This window comes from Acanthaster planci, linkage group LG03, assembly GCF_054643075.1.
Source record: "Acanthaster planci isolate LZ-2023a linkage group LG03, COTS_SCS, whole genome shotgun sequence".
NCBI lineage: Eukaryota > Metazoa > Echinodermata > Asteroidea > Valvatida > Acanthasteridae > Acanthaster > Acanthaster planci.
The window spans coordinates 2,525,988-2,547,960 of record NC_141779.1 but is presented as its reverse complement, the minus strand read 5'-3'; the positions used below and the strand labels follow the sequence as shown (position 1 = coordinate 2,547,960).

The following is a 21,973-nucleotide window of genomic DNA, read 5'->3' as shown; positions in this document are numbered from 1 at the left end:
CTGACAGATGTGAATCTTGCACTTCATTTTTTTATAAAAAAAAGGGAAAATTAAATGCAATGCATAAATTATTAAACGTCATAATCTGGAAATTTTTTGCAAACAAAAAAATAAGAACCTGAACTCAGAAATTACGTGAAATACCACCCATGACATTTAAAATGGTTTATTTAAAGCAAATAACACACAAAAGAAATAAAACACTTTTATTGTTGACTTCAGTTAAAAACAATTATCCTCTTGGATCTTTTACTACCAATTTCATACTGTTAATCTGTCGAATAGCTTAAAATATGGAACAAAAAGTGTGATGGAATGGTTTAAAACTGGTTCTAAAGGCTTAGGCCTGGGTGCATGGTTCTAGAACGACATTGTTACATGTCTTTTTATTTTCAGGGCCAGTTTCTTTTAATGAGCAGCTCTAAATCATCGAATCGTCTTTGTCAAACAGACGGTTGTACGTGGGAGATATCATTGGCTGTGTTTCAAGGAATAGAAAATCCACACCTTTAAAGTACAGTTAAGTTGTATTCAGTGAATTTGTATTCAGTGCCGTTTTTTGCCATTTGTCTGATGTACAATGATACCAACGTAGCCAAAGTATTGGTGCAGAAATCGAGTGAAGAATTCATGTTAATGTTATTGTTATCTTGACTCGCTGGAAGAAATACAATAGGCCTACTCAGCATGTTCAGCCTGTAGAAATACATGGCACATTCATATGGTATACAAATTACTCAGCTTTTCATAAGTTTCGCGAGAAAATACAACCACTGGCACTGCAGAAGCACTGGACCAAAAAAGCGCTAGCACTCGTTACAAAATTACCTGGTGGGCAACCTGGTTAAAAACAGGGTCTTCACTGGCCAGGGTTTGACGAGCGAGATGGATGAGAGATCCATGGCGGCTGATGCGGCGCAGCACCAAATTTAGATTGCGAAGTACCAGAAAATGGGGATGTAATGTAGCACACTACGGGCCCATAAACTACACGTGAATAACGGCTAGAATTAAGCGATTTTAGAGCTCACCAGTCACAGCTTCCAAATCTCTCGACTACCGCCCAACGTCAGGATGTGTACTGTTGTAGCTCTATGGTTGGAACCAAGGTATGGGTTGAACGTTGACGTAGATGCTGAGAGAATTCAGCGTACCAAGAAGGTTGCAAAATCCGGATTTCATTTGGTAGGCCGCGCCAACATAGTATATTGTATATATGTATGCTTTGTGTAATGCGCGCGCACACGTTCTGAAACTTTAGGCGCGCACCTATTGGCGGAACCGGAATTCAACGTGCGCGCTAGGCGCGAGCGTCGAAAAATCCAGCAGACGACTTGCTTTTAGACTGGTTCCAAATCCATACAGTGTCGTTCGGACTTTTTTAGACTGGTTCACAGTCCGTAGATTGTCGTTCGGACTTTGGTATAGTGCAAGTCTTGGCAAAAGACATAGTGATCGACAACGCTGATTGCATTTGGTTCCTTTTTTCTTTCTTTCTCGCACTCTGTTTGCACTAACGTCTTGACAATCTTGTATCAATGAGGGCCAAGCCGTTTTATGTAAATTATGAACAAATGATTCCCATATGCAATCAAGCGCACTGGTTTAATTATTGCAGTCACACTACGCACGATCTGTTACCAAGCGCGATGTTGCAAGACTATGAACGGGGGCGATTTTCTTTTCTTTTCCGTAGCACAATGGGGAAACTTGACTTGAATGAAATCTGTAATTGTGGCTCTCTCTCTCTCTTTCAAAGGGAACTCCGGTATTTCAACAGGAATCACCACGGCGTGGAGACTATAGTCTCAGAGGACCATTTTCCCATAGGAAAGTCGATCATGTATACGTGTAAACCTAGCCCTAGACTAGGGGCCAGTCTACCGGACTCCCTCCGTATCCGAATATTGACAAGAATATAAAATGAGTGCTCTGTAATATGTGATTGCCAAGCTTTCGGTCACTGAGTACCTTCTTCAGGGCATAGAGCAAGTGTGTCCTTGCTCTATGTTCAGGGCAAGTTCATTCAGTTAACTTGTGTCTTTTGCCAAGACTAGCACTACCGAAGTCCGAACGACAATCTACGGACTGTGAACCAGGCTAAAAACGTGAACTGAATCTGCTTGCACTGAAGAAGGTACTCAGTTTTCGAAAGCTCGGCAATCACATATTCGAGAGCACTGGTTTTATATTATATTGTTGTCAATATTCTGATCACGGTGCTACGTAGCCCTTCCATATTTCCCTCTGTATCCGGTTCGTAAGTGACTTATATTTGTCACAAAGGCGGACGCGCCACGATTGCAGGTTCCCATTGGACGATCGGTGAAGATCCACATTACTTGCAGCGTATGTGTAGTGTGCGTGGTATAAATTGAAGTGACGTCACACTTCCGAACCGGTATAGACTGGCCCCCGGTCAGGGGCTACGTGTATACCCAGACAGGTGGGCAACCCAAAAAAAGTTTTTTGTTAAAAATGAGTGACAAAATATCGACAAAATACCTAAATTACTCCTGTTAAAGACAATTTTCAGTACATGAACAGAATAATTTCAGCAAACCCCTTATCTCCTTAAGATTGAAACCTCATCCACTACTTGGGAATGAATCTTTTTAAACTTGACCAACTGATGCAAAACTAGAAATCTTAGTTTGAACCACGGGCAGGGGCCACGTATATACAGGCTGGTTTTTAAACATCTCTTTGAGTTTTATAGGTCATTTACCTTCTAACACAAACACAGATTTCTACCCTAGTTTTCATCAAATGCTGCAACACATTTGACTGAAAAAAAATTAACAAAACCCTCCACGTTTCTAGAATCAAATTCAAATATTTGTTTAGAATGATAAATAAGCAAGACATATGAATTTTTTTATAAAACATCCCATAAAACTTTTGTGGCAGTAAAAAGTGAAACCAAAAAGGATTACAAACCAAAACAAAGAAACAGTCTTCTGACAAATACGTCTTAATTTCTCATGTTCCTCAGTGTATTGGAAGGATTTATTTCTAAATCTTTTTTTTGCAACGGTGGTGTTTGATCTACAATTTAAATTATGATCCCACACACACAACTAACGCAACCTACCCAAGGTTATAAGGTTGCATTTATGGACATTTATGTACAGTTACATCTTGCGGCCAATAACAATACAGCTTGTAACAATTATCATCAATCACCCATACCAAAGAACCAATCAAAACTCCTCTCTCAACTTCCCTTCTTCTGACTGGTCAATGTCATATGTCCATCCACTTGGAGTGCCTGAACAAACCAACCAATCGAAACAAAATGTTTAAATCAAAACATGTGTGACTCTTCAACTCGTTGCACAGGTCTTGTTCAAATAAAACCAATCAAAGGGACTGAGCCAAATTGAAGTTACCACAAACACTGGTACAAGAAATGTACAGCAGGTCCACACGGTGGAAATGAAAAATTTCAGTTAATTAAAAAAAAAGTTAGCATGTGCTGAATGAGCTCCAAGTTTACCAGCATTTTTCGTATTTCTCCTCTTTTAACTGCAAGAGAAAAATCATCCTTCTCATGTACATTTCCTGTATGTATTTACAATATTTTTTTCGAAACTTTCTTTGGACATAATTTCATGCCTACAACTTGACAGAATGACAGCAGAATATCCACTTCAATATCTTACTCATTTGGGGAAAATAAATGCATGTCAAATACAGGGTCTTGAACCCTTTACATTAAATAGAAATACACATCAATAACGGGTAGAGATGTATTTGCCAATCAAATCATGGCAGATGACGTAACTTTTTTTTTCTTATACGATTCAAGGTTTTAGTAAATCATTAAAATAATGGCATCTCATTGCTATACTGATCAAAATACTTTTCCTTAAAATATCCTAGGGAAACAATGGTGGGTAGGTTGTTACTACACGAGAGGTGAAGCTAAGAAAACTAAATGTACACACAAATGCCAGAAGAGAAAGGATGTGCAGCCCAACCAAAATTAACTCAGAGTATTTGCCAAAAATAAACTGATCCTATTGATTTCAAATGGTAATTATGAGCACAATTAATGACAAAATACATGCAGAGGGGTTAAAAATGAAATACTTTTCAACAGAGATCATCCAAAGATAGGGAAAATATGTAAAAAGGTCTCCAACTTAATTTAAAAACAAAGATTTACATGTAGAACTGTCACCCTTTTTCAGCCTTGGCAGATGTGAAATACCAGCTACACATTTTCATCATTCTCTGTACCGACCAAGCTTTTTTAAAAGCACCAAGGGTGAGTTTTTCTTACATGAAAGCCTTTGGGAATCGAAGGAGTTCATGTTCTGACAATTCAGTCAAATCTAGATGTACTGCTCACACAAAAGTACATATGCTAAAAGCATAGCTTTCCTGACCAAGCACGTGAAACAATGCCGACTCACAAAAGCATCCTTTAAATACAGCTGGAAAAAACTTTGTTCGACTGGCTTGAAATGTTGCAGGTTTGTAATGCTTGGATAGTTTTAAGTTTAAGTTAAGTTCAAATAATATGCCATTGTGAGGGGACTCTTAGTTTCACGCTAAACTCCACACTGAAGTACATTCACTAAAGTCATAGAGAGGTAGAAATGGAGAAACATGAATTAATAATCTGAACCAAACTGATGTCTTTGACTGTGTAGGTTCAAATTTATGAAGGCATGTTTGGATTTGATAGAGGAAGATGTATTTAAGTTTACAATAAGCAACAGACTATTTCCTGACAATTATTTTCAACAAAGTGCACCTATTTAAATCGCTACAGGAGTGAGCACAGACTTCAGAAACAAATCCACCTTTTGCATATTGGGGACCACTTTTAAAAACCATCTCATTTACGTTCAATATTTGATTTTTTTTTTACATTACACACAAACTGGAACAAATAAAAAGCAAACACAAATGCAGACATGAGACGGAAAGACTCCATCTTGCAGATCCATCTCTAAATAGTCAAGCGTGTAGCCTTCTCTCAAGGGATATGGATAGTCTGTAATAAAAAGCTAAAACTCATGTTAAAAAAATTCATAGTTCTTCTGAACAGGCCAGTTGGTGTACAAGAAAAAGAAGATATTACAAACAAGTGTAATGGACATGTTTCTAATTGGTATTTTTCATACACACTTCAATCTCAGGACTAAGGATCACTGACTTCATTTCAATGAACAACAGTTTGGGTGATTTGACAGCACAGGAGGCAGAGCGATTTTCAAAGTGGGGGGGGGGTTGGGGGACAATTGTGAGACTATCAGGCATCAGCCATTTATCGGTCAATCTATTGAGCCCCACCAAAAGTGTATGGGGGATGCTCCCCCCCCCCGTCAAAAGTGGGGGCCATTGGCCCCCCGCCCCCTTCAGCTGCCAGTGTTTCACAATCATTTTCACTGGACTGAGCCACACATGAAAGTACTGAGTGAGGACCATGGATACTGACTGGCAATTTACATGATGAACAGCAAATTAATTCATGAGTCAGACATAACATTTCCTGTACTGAAGTGTGTAAAAAGGGACGAGACAAGAACCAGCACGTGAACCAACACACGCGAGTACTCCATTCAAGTGCACTACATTCCCTGGTTGAAAATGACATCACACTTCGGTACTCTATACAAGCACATCAACTTACAAAATGTGCTAAAATGAAATTTCTACTGACACAAAACGTGTGTGTTCTTAATCTGACTGAAATCAGTTTCAGCAGTAGTCAGCATTTGAGCAAATTTTGGCATCATTTGACATATGACTAACAGAACAAAACGGTACTTTCCAGCATATACCAGAAAATTGATATTCTTAACACTTAAGGAATACCTAGAGAAGCTCAATACTTGTGAGAGGGATAACAAATTCATAGAATCTATTGCAAAGATCTGCACTCCATCATACAGCCCAAAGTTGTTTCTGTTTGTTGTTGATACCAATGGGAGACTGGTTGCCTAGGTAACTTGCTCACTGACACAAACATGCTACATTTAACAACTGCTGACTGCTGTGATGTGGGTTATGACATTTTGAAAACCCGAGAGATACACAGTGCCCAGGGCAAATCTCGGGTGTCACATCCCTGAGGGTGTCAAAAATGTTTTATCCCACATCAGAGCAGTCAATGCTAGTTTAGTGTTACCTTTGTCTTGATGTTTTCATGTATATATTTTAGGAAAATTAAGAGCAAAAAAGGAATCTTAAAACAGTAGTTTGTGGTCCATGCATTATCCTGTACACTGCTACATGTAGGGCACGTGTGTATATGAGGGTGATATCATACAACGCTGGCTGATGTGTGACATGCGCTTATATTACCCTGTCATGTAATCATTCTGGGCCAATGGCTGCTGGTCAAGAACACTTGTTACTGGATCATTCAAACTGTTTGACGCAAGAAATGGTAGCACGTTTGGATGACTTCTCACTCAATATTGATGTAATTGTGTATCCATTGTATCAAACAAACTAGGGCACATAATCCAACATTCAGCTTTTCAGTTGTTTCATTAAAGTAAAAAAGAAAGTGGAACACAAACTTTCCTTATTCACAGCATTCCACACATTTCCATGTGAAGTTCTGACCTGGGGTAACAATAATCATTTAAAAAATCCCACCCATCCAATACACCTTGTAGTGAGGTTTATTTTGTATTTAACAAGAAAACCCCACAAAAAATAAAATTATAATACGCTCAACTTACACTGTACAAAAAACAGCCTCTCCACAATAGAGGGCGCTATTTACATTCTGTCCATTAAAACAAATATTCAATGATACTTTTTGTTTACTTATTTATAATATTCATCTTAATGTTTCGCTTTGCAAGGCAATGGGGGGGTACAATGTTGGTGACTTATGACTGTTTTGAACATAACAGCACATTCCATACACACTTAATAATTGTTCAAGATTACTGTACACATTTAATTTAGCATTTATATTAGTGTTGGAGGAACTAACACAACCATTGATGAAGGATTGAAACCTATAAGCTTTGAATCACTACCCCTGCAATACACATTCAGCTAGAAAAGATACAAGTGTTAGAAATGTTGTCATTTTGTTGCAAGAAAAGTATGCCATATTGAGAATCAACAGGTCCCGCCCAACACAAAGCAGTTCCTTGACTTTTCAGTGGGAATACATTGCATCCTGTTGATAGTTCATACAATGAAAGGCATGGTAAATAGCCACATTAACAAGTAATTCGGCAAAAATGTTCTAGCAAAAGTCTTGTTTGAAATACTCCATGTCGGAGGTCCCTGAGTGGTTAGTTTCAAATCAAAGAAACCTTGGCCAAAACGGAATCCTAAACACAAGCTCATGCCCAGGCTGACACTTTGCAGTCAGATACATAGACGTATGTACAATGATTTGAAAAGCCAAATTTCATTGCTTCTTGTTGAAAACTGAGTGGATGCTGCTGCAAGAAAACCAAAAGAACAAGAAATTTGTAATAATGTGCTGATTAGTTTAATAGGTGACTGAAAGAAAGTCCATGAAAATAAGGTAACCTTTCCGATGTTGTGGACTGTGTACCAGCATTTTATTCCAACTGCCATGACAGCAGTCATACAGTGCAACACCAAACCTTAGTGTTTAAGTGCAGCTCACAAGTAAACATTTCAGTATTTTGTTCTCATTCATACCACTCTTGACTAAATAATACGATAAATATAAAACATCAGAACGAAATTTACAAAATGATATTTGAAGTCATGACCATCATGCCCATATACATGCCCGTATGCAATCAAGTCAAATTATAAACTTAATGTATGTCCTAATATTCCACATTTTAATGTTTCCTTTTTTTTTCTAATTGAGTCTGGTAATTAAGCATCCTGGTGTGCAATAAAATAGAAATTCTAACTTTCCTAACCTGATGCCAAAATACAAATGGTTACATGTTTTGACTTTTGGCCTATACATATCCTTGACTTTCAATTTCAAAATGGGTCAGGGAAGGGCATTAAAAATACTATTTATGACGCATCGTGCCTGCCACTGGGTGAACCCTAAAGAAAATTTGACAGGTGTGGAAATTTAAAGATAACTGCAAAAACTCCCTATGGTATTTATAATCCATTTTCAAATTCAATTTAAATTGTAAGTTGAAAGCACTGCGTGCTGTGCACAAAAGGAACAATGACGCTATGGTTCCCTTCTTTACGAATTTAAAAACAAAACATAAAAACAACGTAATCCAGTGTGCTCATGCTTGGGCCATGAGCAGTGCTAAAATTGTCCAAGACAGGCAGTGTGCCATTACAAATGATTGTATTCGATTTGTTTGTTTGTTCAGCTATTTTGTACAAGTGGACAATACTGTACTAGGGTGGACGACATAATAGGTCACACTTGGTGACGGGGGGGGAGTGAGATGGGAGATAGAAAAAACTGCAGAGGGTAGACTCCGAGAAGTTGTCATCAAGCGTAATCATTCAAATGTACAAGATTTCAAAATATTTCCTAATATTGGTAAACAAGCTAAGGTTTTCAAAATCAGGATTTTTGGACTGGGGCAATTTGACAAGACTTTTGTGCTATGAGTTGTCAAATACAGCGCCAGCGCCCAAGGTACATATTACCAATCTGAAAAACATACACAGAAACTGTGCATCTGAAGTGCATGCTGTCATTAAATCCAATCTTACTCCAAAATTACAAGCAACAAACATAATGTGACTGATACAAAATGCAATACTTAAAAAAAAGGAAAAGAAAAGCAGGGAAATTAATGTTACATTTATCTGTGGGAAACTTTGTTTTCTCCATATACAGATTACATATTACACCTAGCATAAATGGACTTTAACTTTTAAGAATACCTTAAAAAAAATTTAAAATTTCCTAAATCAATTTTGTATACAAATGGTACACCATTTGCAACTAATTGCCTTTTGCATGGTTCAACCACTTATTATCCTCCGTGAGAGGTGCTTGAGCATCTAATCAGGATGGGGATCCTGTGTGGACCGCATTGGACTGGTCTAGACTGGATCAAACTGGTCCATTCTGCTTTGTTGCTGCTGTGAACTGGTTCAGGGCAGCTGTTGCCTCAGCCCTGTCCAATCCAAAACAGAGAGAAAATAAAACTTGACTGAAATTCACTGACAGGTCCTTAGTGTGAAAAAGGGACTTTCTGACAGTGAGACAAACCAACATGGGCAGATGATCATGAAAGGGTAGATTTTTCTTACCTTGCTTTTTCTAGACGCTCTGACTCCGATGGGCCATTAGGTTTAGGTGAGAGTCCAGGACCACCCTTCATCAAACCACTTGACGCCAGGAAGCTGAAAGATAACAATTCACTATCAACATCATTTCTTTATCACATGCGTTGTGAAATACGCTTTCAAAAATGTGACCATATGCTGCCGAGGAGCCCGGTTTCGGGTACATGTTCTTTATAAGCACAGTCCGGGAGTCCGAAATCGGACAAAAGAGCGGGGCCTTGTAACAAAATACTGTACTCAGAACAAAAGACCAAGCTGCTGGGAATTGCCAACATTTTTTTCAGTTGTCAATAGCAAAGGAAATCTGTCATTGTTTTGAAAGATTATACCACTGTTTGTGGCATTCAGCGCATGCAACTTCAAATTACACCCGGTAGCAAGTGGTTAATGCCTGTGAAATGAATGCCAAGTAAGCGGATTCTGTCCACTAGTTGGTATCTACATGTACAAGCTTTTGCTTGAACTGAACAAGTTGATTCTGACTGGTGATCAGCATGGTAGTCATTATTTGGGCTTGTCTTCACCTCCACGTGTCCTCACCTGAAGTTGTCTTCCAAGTCCTCTTCATCTTCATCCTGAGGCTGACTACAGTTACCATCAACCACTTCAATCACCGTAGACACCGGCTGTTGTACGTCATCCACAGTGTTTCTCTGTTTAGCGATTGTCTCTTCACTACTGACCTCTGCAGCGCCCTCTTGTGCTGAATGACTGTCAGCTTCCTGTTTCTGAGGCTGAGAAAGTCCTGAGCCATCCAAGGAATTGGGAGCACCGCTTTGTGCCTCTAATTGGGGTGGAGGTTTGACTTCTTGCTGCATTAATTGGTTACTATTAATAGAGTCCGAGCTTGAGCTCATCTCGTGGAGATTCTTGGCTTGAATTTCGGAGTTCAGAAGAGGTTGGCCCGGCGATAGTGGCTCCATCTGGGGATCTACCACGGTGCTGTCAGGTTGAGGGGCAGCAGGTTGCGGGGATAACGGGAAGGCAGGATAGGAATTGTGTAATGAGGAGACAGTGTCCTGACTAAATGAGGAATTACCGCTCTGTGAACACAGTTCCACCACCATGTCTCTACAGAAAGAAGAGAAATCACTCAGAGGTTTACACTGCTGAATATTCACATTATTCTTCATTTTGATTCCACGTAAAAATTAACGAGCAAAGAAATATTCTCCCATGTCCTAAGGGAAGCTGGGAATAAAAACCTCACGAAAGAGGCTCTCGATCCAACTGCATGATCACTATCAGTTCTATGAATGTCAAATATGTTTAAATTAATACAACTCACGTCACCTTGCCACCTGTGATTATTTCACACGTTACGATAACTGTTACTTTAGACCACATGACAGGCTACCAGATGGGAAATTGCACAACATGAACTAGTATTGATCTGAGTTCAGCTGCTGTAGATCCACACTGAAATCTACCATCTTGAGGTACCATATCTACTTGATACTGCATCAGCAATCTTGCCAGATGTTCTCCCTGCTTACCTCCGTTCTACAACTGTATCTATCAATGACGATATCTCACCTGTCTTCCGGCACACTGTGCTCAGACTGTGTTGATGTTCCGATGCTTGTCACCTGTGTGCTCCGATTGCTGTCTTCGGGGTGCTTTTCTTGTTCTGGGTTACTTGAAACAACTGCGAGGTAGGAACAAACTATCTCGTGTAAACAGTTCACACTTTCTTTCAGAAATCGCCGATTACGATAGATTTAAGTGGATGTGTTTTTAATAGAGCTCTCGTGTTTAAAGGCATTCCCATCCTCCTTTTCTAGCATCAATGGAATTAAAATTGTATGAGGGTTAATGAATTAACTGCTAAAGCTAACAACATCAATTCCATAACCAACCAAGGAAACTAAGTAAGTACCAGACTGAGACTTAGATACCGACCCTCCGCGTGGCCTCCTAGTGAGGATACCTAGAGGATGTTTCAGGGGGAAACCAACCAAGTACCAAGTAGTACCAAGTAATAGTTAGCCCTAATATTTATCAGTCAAATTCCTCAAGACAATATTTACCAGACACTTGTTTTTGGACACTCGCTGCATCATACCCATCTATTTTTTGTAGTCATTGAAATCCAGTGCAAATTGTAACCTAGTTATTTTACCATAAGCAGCACCAGGTTGAGCTGGGTATAGTGGTGTAGCCTCATTGCTTGTAGCTTCTTGGCCTGAGATATCGTCTTGGGAGGACTCACTATCCATAGCAATGGGAGAGCTACTCCGAGGACCCTCAGGACTGCGGTGACAAAACATACATGAATAGAATCCCTTCATGTCTATAGCATTAAGAGGACTGTTTACAATAATCTGGTCTGTTGAAGGCAGTCTGTCTTGTAGAGTCTCGCATCGTGTTCATATCAGAGATTTGGTGGCTGTTTTGTTTTTCAAAGTAACTTTGGGAGGCCATTCAATGACTGGAAAGACAAAATGATTCCCTAAACCTTTTTGGTAATTTAAACTTCGCAAAGAGGAAGATGAGATGTAATATCCGCTCTGAGCAGGAACAATAGAGGGTGTGCTTTTGCATAGCAAAGAAAGTCCTTTCGTTAGAACTCACTGTGGGACATGCAAGGATGTATGTAAATTTGGCACAGGATGTGCTGAGCACGCACCACCAACTTCTGTTTGAATCTACGGTCTTTGCTTGTTTCAAGCAGATTCAAATGAAAAGCGACAAATCTTAGAACGACTCAAAAAGTAAATTATTCATAAAAAATATAAAAGGCACAGAAATTTTCAACGAGGCAAGAAGTAATGTTCATCTCTTAAATTTTGCTAAATCGTGGCTGGAGATACTCCTAGACGTGAAGAAGCTATTATAGTGATTATCATGTACAACTGTGTGTTACTGCCACTGATTTGTATATGGATTAATCATCAACAATCTGCCGGTCAGAAAAGACTGAATATTTGGAAATTCGATCGAATTGAAGGTCAAATATTGGAATAATAAATTATTTGAATTGATTCAGCCCTCAGAGCACCCTTCAACTCAGGGCAGATAACAGTGACAATACTGACCTTCCTCAAATTAGGCTATTATTATCGGAAGACAATGTAAGTTGTGGCTAGCAACTGAAATCACTTACCAACATGACAGACTGACCAGTGAACACACACCGAGAAACTTTTCAAAACACCAATTTATAGTAGGAATCAGTTTTTGGAGCGCTCAAACAGATTTCGAACAAAGTTTTAGAGGGATTGGGTCAAAAATAGGAATATCATTTTGAAAAGAACTGGTACCTAGAAGAGTTGAAGCCAGCATTGAAGTCATCAAAGTTAGCCCAGCCTGTCTCAGGTTCCCGAGCTTGACTGGACCGTGCTTGAGGGGGTGAATCTGGCCAGGTTGTGGGTGTTGTATCCATAGCAACAGATCCATCCATGGGAACGTCATCAAAATTGGCTGTCCAGGCTTAAGCAAGGAATCAAGACAATTTAATGACAAGCATGCAAATGACAGGTTGGGAAAAGTAAGTGGATTTGGTTCAAGATGAGTAAATTTGACACATTGAAAATAATTCCACAACAAAGAATTCACTTATAATCCTCTACAGCCATAGACAATGAACAAATACCGCTAAATTCTCTGCGAGCTTTCCAAGTACTGATAATTAGAGAACTCACTGTCGGCTGAGTCCACATCCATCTTCGTCTCTTCGCTATTTGATGGAGAGGGTTGAGGGGAGCCTGCCATCGCTTCCTTTGTACGTTCATCTTCGCTGTCACTGTCATCGCTAGCAGCACCAAGGCCTGCAGTCGAATCGCTGAAATCAACAATACACCCATGAGCTAGAATCTAGTACAAAATTCACAACTTCAGCCCCAAACTAAATTGTGCCTTATGTGGAAACTGCAAAGAGACAACTGGCAAGTTCAAACCTTGACATGTGCTGTTTACGTATCTTTTACAACACACATTTTTAACAATGAAACTAGACAACATTTGTGCTTTTGAGCGTGAATGGTTTTCTACTTCTAATTATTGAGAAAAAAAAGGTAATTGTATTTTTGTCTGAAATTATTGCTTACCATGTTCTAGACTCATCAACACTGGATAAGAAGGTTAATTCTTTCTCTTCCCACATATCTTCTTCATCGCTGTTGTTATCATTGAACTTCGATATTCTTTCATTACAACAAGCCTCAAACAAAGCTGAATTGGGCTGGGGAAGAAAAAAATTGGAAATATGAATTCAGTAGCCAAATTTGGCTCCAATCAACAAGAGCTCAAACAATGCCTTCTCCAAAAAATTCCAGTTGAATTACAACTGAGCACTTAACTAGAATATCTTGAAATTTAAATGTGAAAAACGTGTAGGAATTCCCAATTTCGAACAAAACCGAGATTTCAAATAATGCCAGAGACAGTTAGCTCCCAAGTCAGGATGGTCATTATACTTACATTGTCTTCATTTGCTGATATTGAGAAGCTGATATCCGATATTGTGTCAAATGGATTGCTACACAGAAAGGCAGAAACATGAAAAGTAATCACTACAAAAGAAAGCAACACAAAACCTATTCAATTCCTGAACTGCAATAGAAATTCCACTAATCTTTCACAATGCCCAACTGCTTTCCAGTCACACATTTATGTTAAACTTAAACACATTATTCTGTAGGCACATGGCAACCTGACAGTCTACTGATTGTCTTTTCTGGGGAAGATCTCATGCTGAATTTCGGTGCATGAGGGGAAAGATAACTTACAAAAACACAGCAGAGAGCAGAGAACATTATAAAGATACATACCTAGACAAGGAGATAATTAAGATATTGAATAGTCATGCAAAACCCACAAAAGAAACCATAAAACGGAAAAAGAGGAAGAAGGTAAATGTAACAGGAAAATGGAAAAAAGATTGAACAACATTTTCAGGGGGGGTGCAAATTAAAACCAACCATGTTGACTATTTTGGAGATAACACCCTTAGACCATTTTACTAACAGACAAAAATTATGTAAAAACAACGAGTTAATCTGAGATCCTAAATAAAACTTCAAAATTAAGAGCCCAAAGATCAGAAATGAACCTTGAAGAAATAAAATCAATTTCTTGTGGTTTTCAACACACTATTACTGTTTCACATCACTACTTATTCCGCAATTGTCTCGAACTTGCGCATCTAAAATTTGCCATACTAAATTCACAAACTAAACTGGAATTCTATGACCAAATGAAAGCAAAGCAAACACTGGGAGAAAAAGATAAAGGTAAAGGATCAGAAGGAAAAGGAGAGCCAAGACTAAAAGTCTGACTTGCTTTGCTTACTTGACATTTTCTTCTTGCTTGGTGAAGTCCTCATCGCTGAATCCAAACTGGTCAATAAAATGGGACGTCATTTGTTGCATCTGATAATCAGAGAATGCCTGCCGTGGCGGCAGACCGAAGGAAATGCAACAATGTATGGTGAAGGCACACACACACACAAAAACACACGCATACAACGCTGTTCATGGGAGGAGTATTTATAGCGGGTGGGTTGGTCGAAGGGACAAGATGCATCAACTCAAAGTAAACGAGTCAACCAACCCAACCTGTCGGTGTCCATTACCAGCTGCCCTGAAGCTTGCGTTACCTCCAAGTTGGTCAGATTTAATCAGTTCAACATTGTCATCTTCAAACTTTTGTGTTTCTGCAAACACACTGCAAACCTGAACTCAACTCGGGGCAAGAGTCTCCAGCAGCCAGTAAACTGACACCAAAATATTTACTAAGAAAATATAGAACGCTAAGCAAGCAAGCAAGCAAGCAGTGCATTTGCAATACCAAAAGTGCACATGCAAGAGAAAACTAGCATGAGATCTACTTCAATGGAATTGCTTTCAAGAGACTAGTAAATGTATGCGTTGCCAATAAAAAGAAAACGGGCTGCTTTGGATGCAACTGGTGTTTCAGAATAAAGATGTGACTTTTGATCATCATATTGATTTTCTTTTTCCAAATGCATTTTAAGTAACAAACAAATCATAAAATGCCAATGCAATATAATTTTAGAAATTAATTCAAACTTGAGGTCAGTACTGACATTTTAGTTTGAAAGAAGAGCAAGTGTTGACAAGGTCAACAGCAAGAGAATTTGTTATTCAATGTTGAGCATCGTATCACTTGTTATCCAGAGAGTTAGGTGATTATGCGGTACATTCTGACAAAATGTTGCGACTAGTTTAAAAGAAAAGGATGAAGACACAAGGAAATGAAAAGAAAGATAAGAGAGAGGATGAACGCAAGAGAAAAGGAAACAGGTACAATGAAGCAGGATGCAGAGTGTGAGTATTTTCTGTTTGTACGAGGGAGGTATAAACTGTTGCTTTCGCGTGACTTTGTTTCCTTTTCATTTGGATGTTCTTTTTAGACGTACAACTAATATCTGATATTGCAATTTGGCAGGCAGCATAGCAAGGTTGCAACATGCACATTAACTATCTCCAATCTATCCAACCAACTGACAGACCATAATTGTCATTGAAGGAACAGTATGCCACAATTCTGGTGCATCAGTTAGCAGAGTATGTGTGCCTTCCCACAAAACAATACGGTTTTCATCTCATTTCAGCTTAACTTGAGCACCCCTGGAATTACTCAACTCAAAGAAACTTTCACATGCTTGATTTGCGAGGGGAGTCAACTTAAGCTGAAATTATTTTCAGACATACGAAAAGAAAGATATTTTTATGTTGTAACAAACAAGTCCTGCTTCATGCAAATTCCTTTTATTTTGTGATTATTTAGTATGTCCAGAATGCAGCTGGAAGGAAAAGACTTCAGGAAATCCAGTAGTACTTTATCCAATCTGAATTAGGCTCTCAGTCACCATTACTTCACATGAAATTTATGTCTCAGTTTGCGAGAGATTGTTGTGTTCCTTATTTTATTTTGGCAAAATGCTGGATTTTGTCAGATCCAGGAAAGTTATATGGAAAAACCCATTGGGTTAGTAAACATATCTGTTCATTTTTAAAAAATGAATTTGAGACTTTTTCGAAATGGGCTTCTGTTCATGATTTACAGTGCAATGTCATTAAAAGCCAATCTACCACATCTTAAGAAAACAAAATATAAGGTAGTAGCTAACCTTTGACATGACCTTTGCAATGACCTGATTTGTTACAACTTAAAATACTGAAGGGTCACTTGAAATCAGAGTTCAACAGGTCTGCACATAGTGAGAGCAAAAAGTCATACAGTCGGAACAGTTTGATAATGTAATGTACTAGATAAGCGGAACTCTGTGGTTACTGCTCAACACTTCAAGCAAACCAGTGAAATCTGATTTCAAGCTAATGTCAGTGAAATATTTCAATTTCTGCAATTCCTTTCCATGTGGTCGGTAACGAAAGGAGGGGGTTGCAAAATTTTATATCCCAACAAAATTAAATGATGATTTCCAAATGGCCGAGGCAGTGTGTTTCAAACCATCAACAAAATCAACTTTGCTTTGTCTTCTAAGAAAGCTTTAATGTATCAGGTTCTAAATGGGCATATTTTTTAAGTTTGCAAGCGTACTCAATGAACTTGTTTCAAGTACCCCGTCATTATTGTATCACATATTCACGTGAATGAAGCACAGTATTTTGTATTTCAGCATAAAAGAAATTTGACAACAAATAATTCCACTTTCTTTCCATCATCCACTTAACCCATCAACTGAAGAACACTGCATTAGTAATACTAATTGAATGTTGTTTATTAAGACTTGAAGCAAATTATGTGCAATGCGTAAACGAGTTGTGACAAATTGCTGTTTGGTTTGGTTTTGTTTTTTTACTGTAGCGATGAGGTCTGAGAGAGATAATGCCCATGCAGATTGTGTGGAGACTTCTGGTTTATCATCACAGCAGAAAATCCACAGCTACATACCTGTTGTACTGCAGTGTCTTTGCCAAAGTCTATATTACCAAAATCTCCATCGTCATCCTCACTGGAGGAATGTAAGGGATGTGTACCAACCTGCAAACACAAAAAGACCACATAGCATTTCACTGGCCTACAAATACGCAATATCAGGACATGGGAACATTCAAAACACCCTGTTCAAATAAGGCAAACCACATCGAGACAAAGCGGTTTCAGCTATTACAGAAAATTAAAGCACTGTTGAAGATCAGGCGCTAAATTCTTTGTAAGGCCTCATGTTTTGCTTATGCCAAGTTCCTGTCTGTGAGGTTTATCATTCTAGAGTTTAATACACAGTACATGGATTGAATGTGTACAGTTTTGACCACGTACACTTAGACTAAATCACAACTGCCAAGAAATTTTATAAGTCACTCACCAAATCTACTGTATTCCGTTTGTTGAGTTCAGACAAACTACCCACTACAAAGGAAGTCCATTTATCTCTGTAGTCCTCTGGTACATATTCTGAAGCGAGAAAGGAAAGACGAACGGCATTTCACCATTATGAAGAGAACAACGGAGCACACTTCCGTCGTTTGTCACAGCAGCACATCAAGATGCCTCATGCAACTGTGACCAATGTTGGTGAGTTAGACTTCTCACTCTATATCAAGAAAAACATGTAACACTGGATCTGTTGTTTGCTTTTCCTCTATCTCACCTTGAAATAAAGACTTGATCTGATCACAATTACAGCCTTTCTCCATCTCATGGATGACTGTATTAGTGATACGAGTCAGGTGACCCATGTAACCTCGACGTGACCCTCCCTTCTGTTGCGTTTGTTCATTTTCCTCCCAGCTTTCCAGTATCCTCTGGATCAGTTTACAGTCGGTAAAAAGCTGCAGGTGGCAAGAAAAAAAACAAGGCAGGTACATCAATACTAAAGTTAAACACTTTGGGGCATGTTTGTTTCACAGGGATCTGGATCTCCATCAGTGATCTGTGGTTAGTTCACTGACACCTGAACCCACCTAATGCATGGAACAAACCAGCATTGGGATCACTGATTGAAGATCTAGATCAGTGTCAAACAACCAGGCCCTATGACAAAAGTAGACACTTCTACTTTGAAAAGAATGTCATAACCTGTTCAAAAGAAGCAGATATATTGTGCTGATTGATTGAAGTTCGAAACCATTTCTAAGAGGTGACACACAAGGTTGATTCAAGGGTACACAAATCATGTGACTGAGCTTTTCCACAATTAGGCTGAATACTGGATGTTAGATATCCAATGACGTTGGGCACTAGATAAGGCTAAATACCAGATAAAGATGAATACTCAATGAGGCTAGATTTTAGAAGAGGCTGGATATTAGTTCAGGCTGGAAACTAAATGAAGTGAGATACTAGATGAGGTCAGATACTAGATAAGGCTGAATACTTAATGTAGATGAGGTTTGATATTGGATGAGGTTAGCTACCAGATGAGGATGAATACTCAATGAGGCTGGATGTTAGAAGAGGCTGGATACTAGTTGAGGCTGGAAACTAGATAAGTTTAAATACCAAGTGAGATTGAATAGTGAATGAGGTTGGATACTTGATGAGGCTGGATACTAGATAAGGTTAAATACCAAGTGAGATTGAATAGTGAATGAGGTTGGATACTAAATGAGGCTGGATACTAGATAACATATGCAGCAAGGTATGAGACGGAGAGAACCCCCCCTGCTTCGTGTTGGTCATTGTCTCGCAGGGATCTGGGGAATTCCTCGGTCTCATTTCTTGTTGGGTATACTAGATAAGGCAGAAGAGTACATGAAGTTGGACACTTACATGGACTAAAAGTGGATGCTGTGTTTTTCCTTCTTCCGACTCGGTGGGATTGTTAGCCAGAATTGTGCTTATACACTTCTCGACCTCCAGATGTAGGAAATTATTCCAAGCATACTGAAATAAAAGTTCCTGTGAACACAAAATGGACAGTCATGTAAGTGCAGATAGAACAGGACGCTCAGTACTCTGTCTTCTTGTTTGTTCAGAGAGTTCTGATAGCCCTATAATTATGGCTTAGTTATTCGTAAAAATAGAAAATATAGACAATTGAGAGCATGAGTTTGTCATCTTAACAATGCATGAGGGTTATGCAAATCAACTGTTAGGAAATCTAACCACGTTATCATTTTGTCAAAGCTCGTTATAAAAGCCAGGTGGCTACGATGTACTAATGTCACAATTCAGAACAACAGATTTCTTGATATCCTTTCAGATTTGTGCAACATTCTGGAAGTACCACAAATATGCACATACATTAATATACTTTTCTGCACATTAAAGTCAAGTCTTTAGTCCTAAATATAGCCAAACTTCTAACAGACCAGTATGACTCCAAGTATCAAACTGAAAACCTTTATCGTTTACACAGCTTGACGTATATCAAGCTCACTACATTCATATCCTTGAACAATCAACAACTTGCAAACCCTAAGCTCTGTCGATTATAGATAATTGCCGATATTGATATATCGGCGGTCCTATATTAATAATACCGATATATCGAGCTCAAAACCAATGGCGTAATGCATGCATATTGCCGGACACCTTTTGCAGTTAGGCAGCTTAGGCCCCCACCAATTGGTCCTAACCGTACAGCACGTGATAAGTCTGTTGGAATTTGTGAGCTTTTTTATTCTTCCCCAAACAAAAGAGAACTTGACAACACCAATGACCTCCAGTCAGAACGGTATATCCAAATGCAAAGGCACGCATACTCCGGCCACTTTGCAATCTGAGCAGCAGGCTTCATGCATGGCTTCCTGAGACAGTAAGTTCCTTCCTTCAACCAATCAGCATTAATGAAATTGCTACGCCACAATACAACATGAATATACGCTGCCCAAACTGTTGCATGGATGCATAGAGGGCAAAGGAATCTGATGCATCATTTATACAAGTCCAGGCAACGGCTATTTCTAAACCACTTGAAGATTTTGCCTGGTGTCATATATGGGTCATTTCACGAAGTTGGATAACAAAGTGTGAGAGAGGAGCTGAAATTTAAAATTCACTTATCTGTCAGTTTTCCCCGAAGTTTTGACACATTATTAACTGTGTTTCTCATAACTAGAAATACTTTTGCAATAACTTAGGCGGACAAGGAAATACTCAGGTATTATGCGACATGTAACGGGTTGTAAATGTAACACAGAAACCACATAGAGTTGCAGCATGCAGCCAAGATTTCTCCCAGTGGCAATATGTTATGAAGCTTCATTTGTTATGTTCTAAATATTGGCAAGTATCCCAACAAAAATAAAACAATAAAGAAGGGAACATACTACAAGAATGAATGTCAGGGTAGGTACATGAACTTGTTTTGGGAGAATTTTCCAGCCCAGATACGGTGCGGTTGGGCTGAGCATTTTCCCCGTATTCGGTCAGCATGGTCGGGTTCGAACAAAGTGTAATCTTTTTGACAAATACGGCTGCATGGATGGCAATATTTGTGTTGATCTTTGCCACGTTATATTCACTAGCGCGGCTCCTCACAGTGCGGAATCGCTCTACCCTTAATCCTTGAGGGATATGTGGAACTAGATTTATTAGCACCAAGACTATGCCATTTTTGACCTGTGGGGGCATGTACCATATTTTCCTTTTGTTGTTTAGATAATCACATCATGGAAGTATGCAAACTGGAGTGATTGCTTAACTATAGCTGATTAACATTTTGGGTTTGAAAATGCGCTCAAAACCTCTTCATGTACAAGTTCAAGGTACGACTCCTCCAAAGGATTGCGGTACCGCCCCTATTATTACATAATGGTAGCAAACTAACGGTCATTGCAATAACAAGATCTGGACGTAACTTGGAAACCATCGGGAGATTTTTCTGATCAATTGCAAATAATCAAAATTTACCGAGCATGAGCACAATACACGCATCGTAAATTTTAAGAATTCTTTCTTTCTACTATCTTGTACTTTTCAAGCGATGAAACCGGTCTCTGATGGCCCAATTTGATTCCCACAAACTTAAAGTGGCGCAGTTGCATCAAAGACGTAATGTGTGGAAACTCTGTGTTTGGCAAGTGGGAAAATACATGCCTGACCACATCTGGCAAGTGATGTTTTGTTTGGCGAATTCTGAAAGAGCTGTTGAAGTACGGAAGAATCTATTTCTAATGAGGGGCATTAACTTCCCCGTTACGGATCACCAAAGATTGTAGATGCAACAGAATGGCTGCGGAAACCTGCTCAGCATTCTGGCAAGAACAAGTTATTTCTTTTGAACTGAAATACAGCAGCGAACACCGAGTTGAGAAAAAGTTCATCTGGGTTGTAGTTCTGAAATAATGATGACGTAGTTAGCAGTTATTTTCCAAGTAAAAAAACAAACTGATCTGCAAGGCATACTTACCCATATTGATTTTATCGTTCCCAATCTAGCCAGTTCCACATTAATACTCTGAGTATTAGTGACAAGCAGTGCAGCTATCAGCTTGCACACTTGCAGGCGGACAGCTCCAAATGGAGGGGAGAGTTGACCTACTGTGGTTGGCATGGGATCTTGCTGTAAAAACAAAAAGTACCACATTCATGATAGCTTTAGAGAAAGGCGTGGCTACAGTAAGACCTGTGACAATGGTGGTGGGGGGACCTTTTTTATTTGTGTAAAGTTTGAGATACATAAACAGTCCACTGTCAATATGAAGAACATAGTTGTAACAAAATAGGTACCGTTATAAAGTGCAAATTCTGCAAATCCTGATTTCTTGAATTCTTATTTTCAACTTTTTATCACAAAGTCCTGGTTGTAGCATAGCAATTTGTCTAGTCCGTACAACGTTTTACAACAAGA

At 39.0% G+C, this 21,973-nt stretch overlaps 1 protein-coding gene across 4 annotated transcripts in view; it reads right to left on the bottom strand.

The window, feature by feature from the left end:
• Positions 1-2,974: 2,974 nt before the first annotated feature.
• LOC110985300 (serine/threonine-protein phosphatase 6 regulatory subunit 3-like) overlaps positions 2,975-21,973 on the bottom strand; it is a 34,562-nt gene continuing 15,563 nt past the window's right edge. For 3 of the 4 annotated variants that reach the window (XM_022246249.2, XM_022246243.2, XM_022246266.2), the window contains 15 exons: positions 21,533-21,685; positions 18,949-19,077; positions 17,828-18,008; positions 17,543-17,631; positions 17,128-17,217; positions 14,539-14,636; positions 13,669-13,726; positions 13,296-13,429; positions 12,891-13,030; positions 12,510-12,678; positions 11,369-11,499; positions 10,783-10,894; positions 9,787-10,317; positions 9,211-9,303; positions 2,975-9,074 (listed from right to left, as the gene is read on the bottom strand). In XM_022246249.2, the coding sequence (XP_022101941.2) occupies positions 9,011-9,074; positions 9,211-9,303; positions 9,787-10,317; positions 10,783-10,894; positions 11,369-11,499; positions 12,510-12,678; positions 12,891-13,030; positions 13,296-13,429; positions 13,669-13,726; positions 14,539-14,636; positions 17,128-17,217; positions 17,543-17,631; positions 17,828-18,008; positions 18,949-19,077; positions 21,533-21,685 (2,172 nt within the window). In that variant the 3' untranslated portion in view covers positions 2,975-9,010. The remainder of the gene's footprint in view (positions 9,075-9,210; positions 9,304-9,786; positions 10,318-10,782; positions 10,895-11,368; positions 11,500-12,509; positions 12,679-12,890; positions 13,031-13,295; positions 13,430-13,668; positions 13,727-14,538; positions 14,637-17,127; positions 17,218-17,542; positions 17,632-17,827; positions 18,009-18,948; positions 19,078-21,532; positions 21,686-21,973) is intronic. The other variant, XM_022246275.2, reaches the window with a different exon arrangement.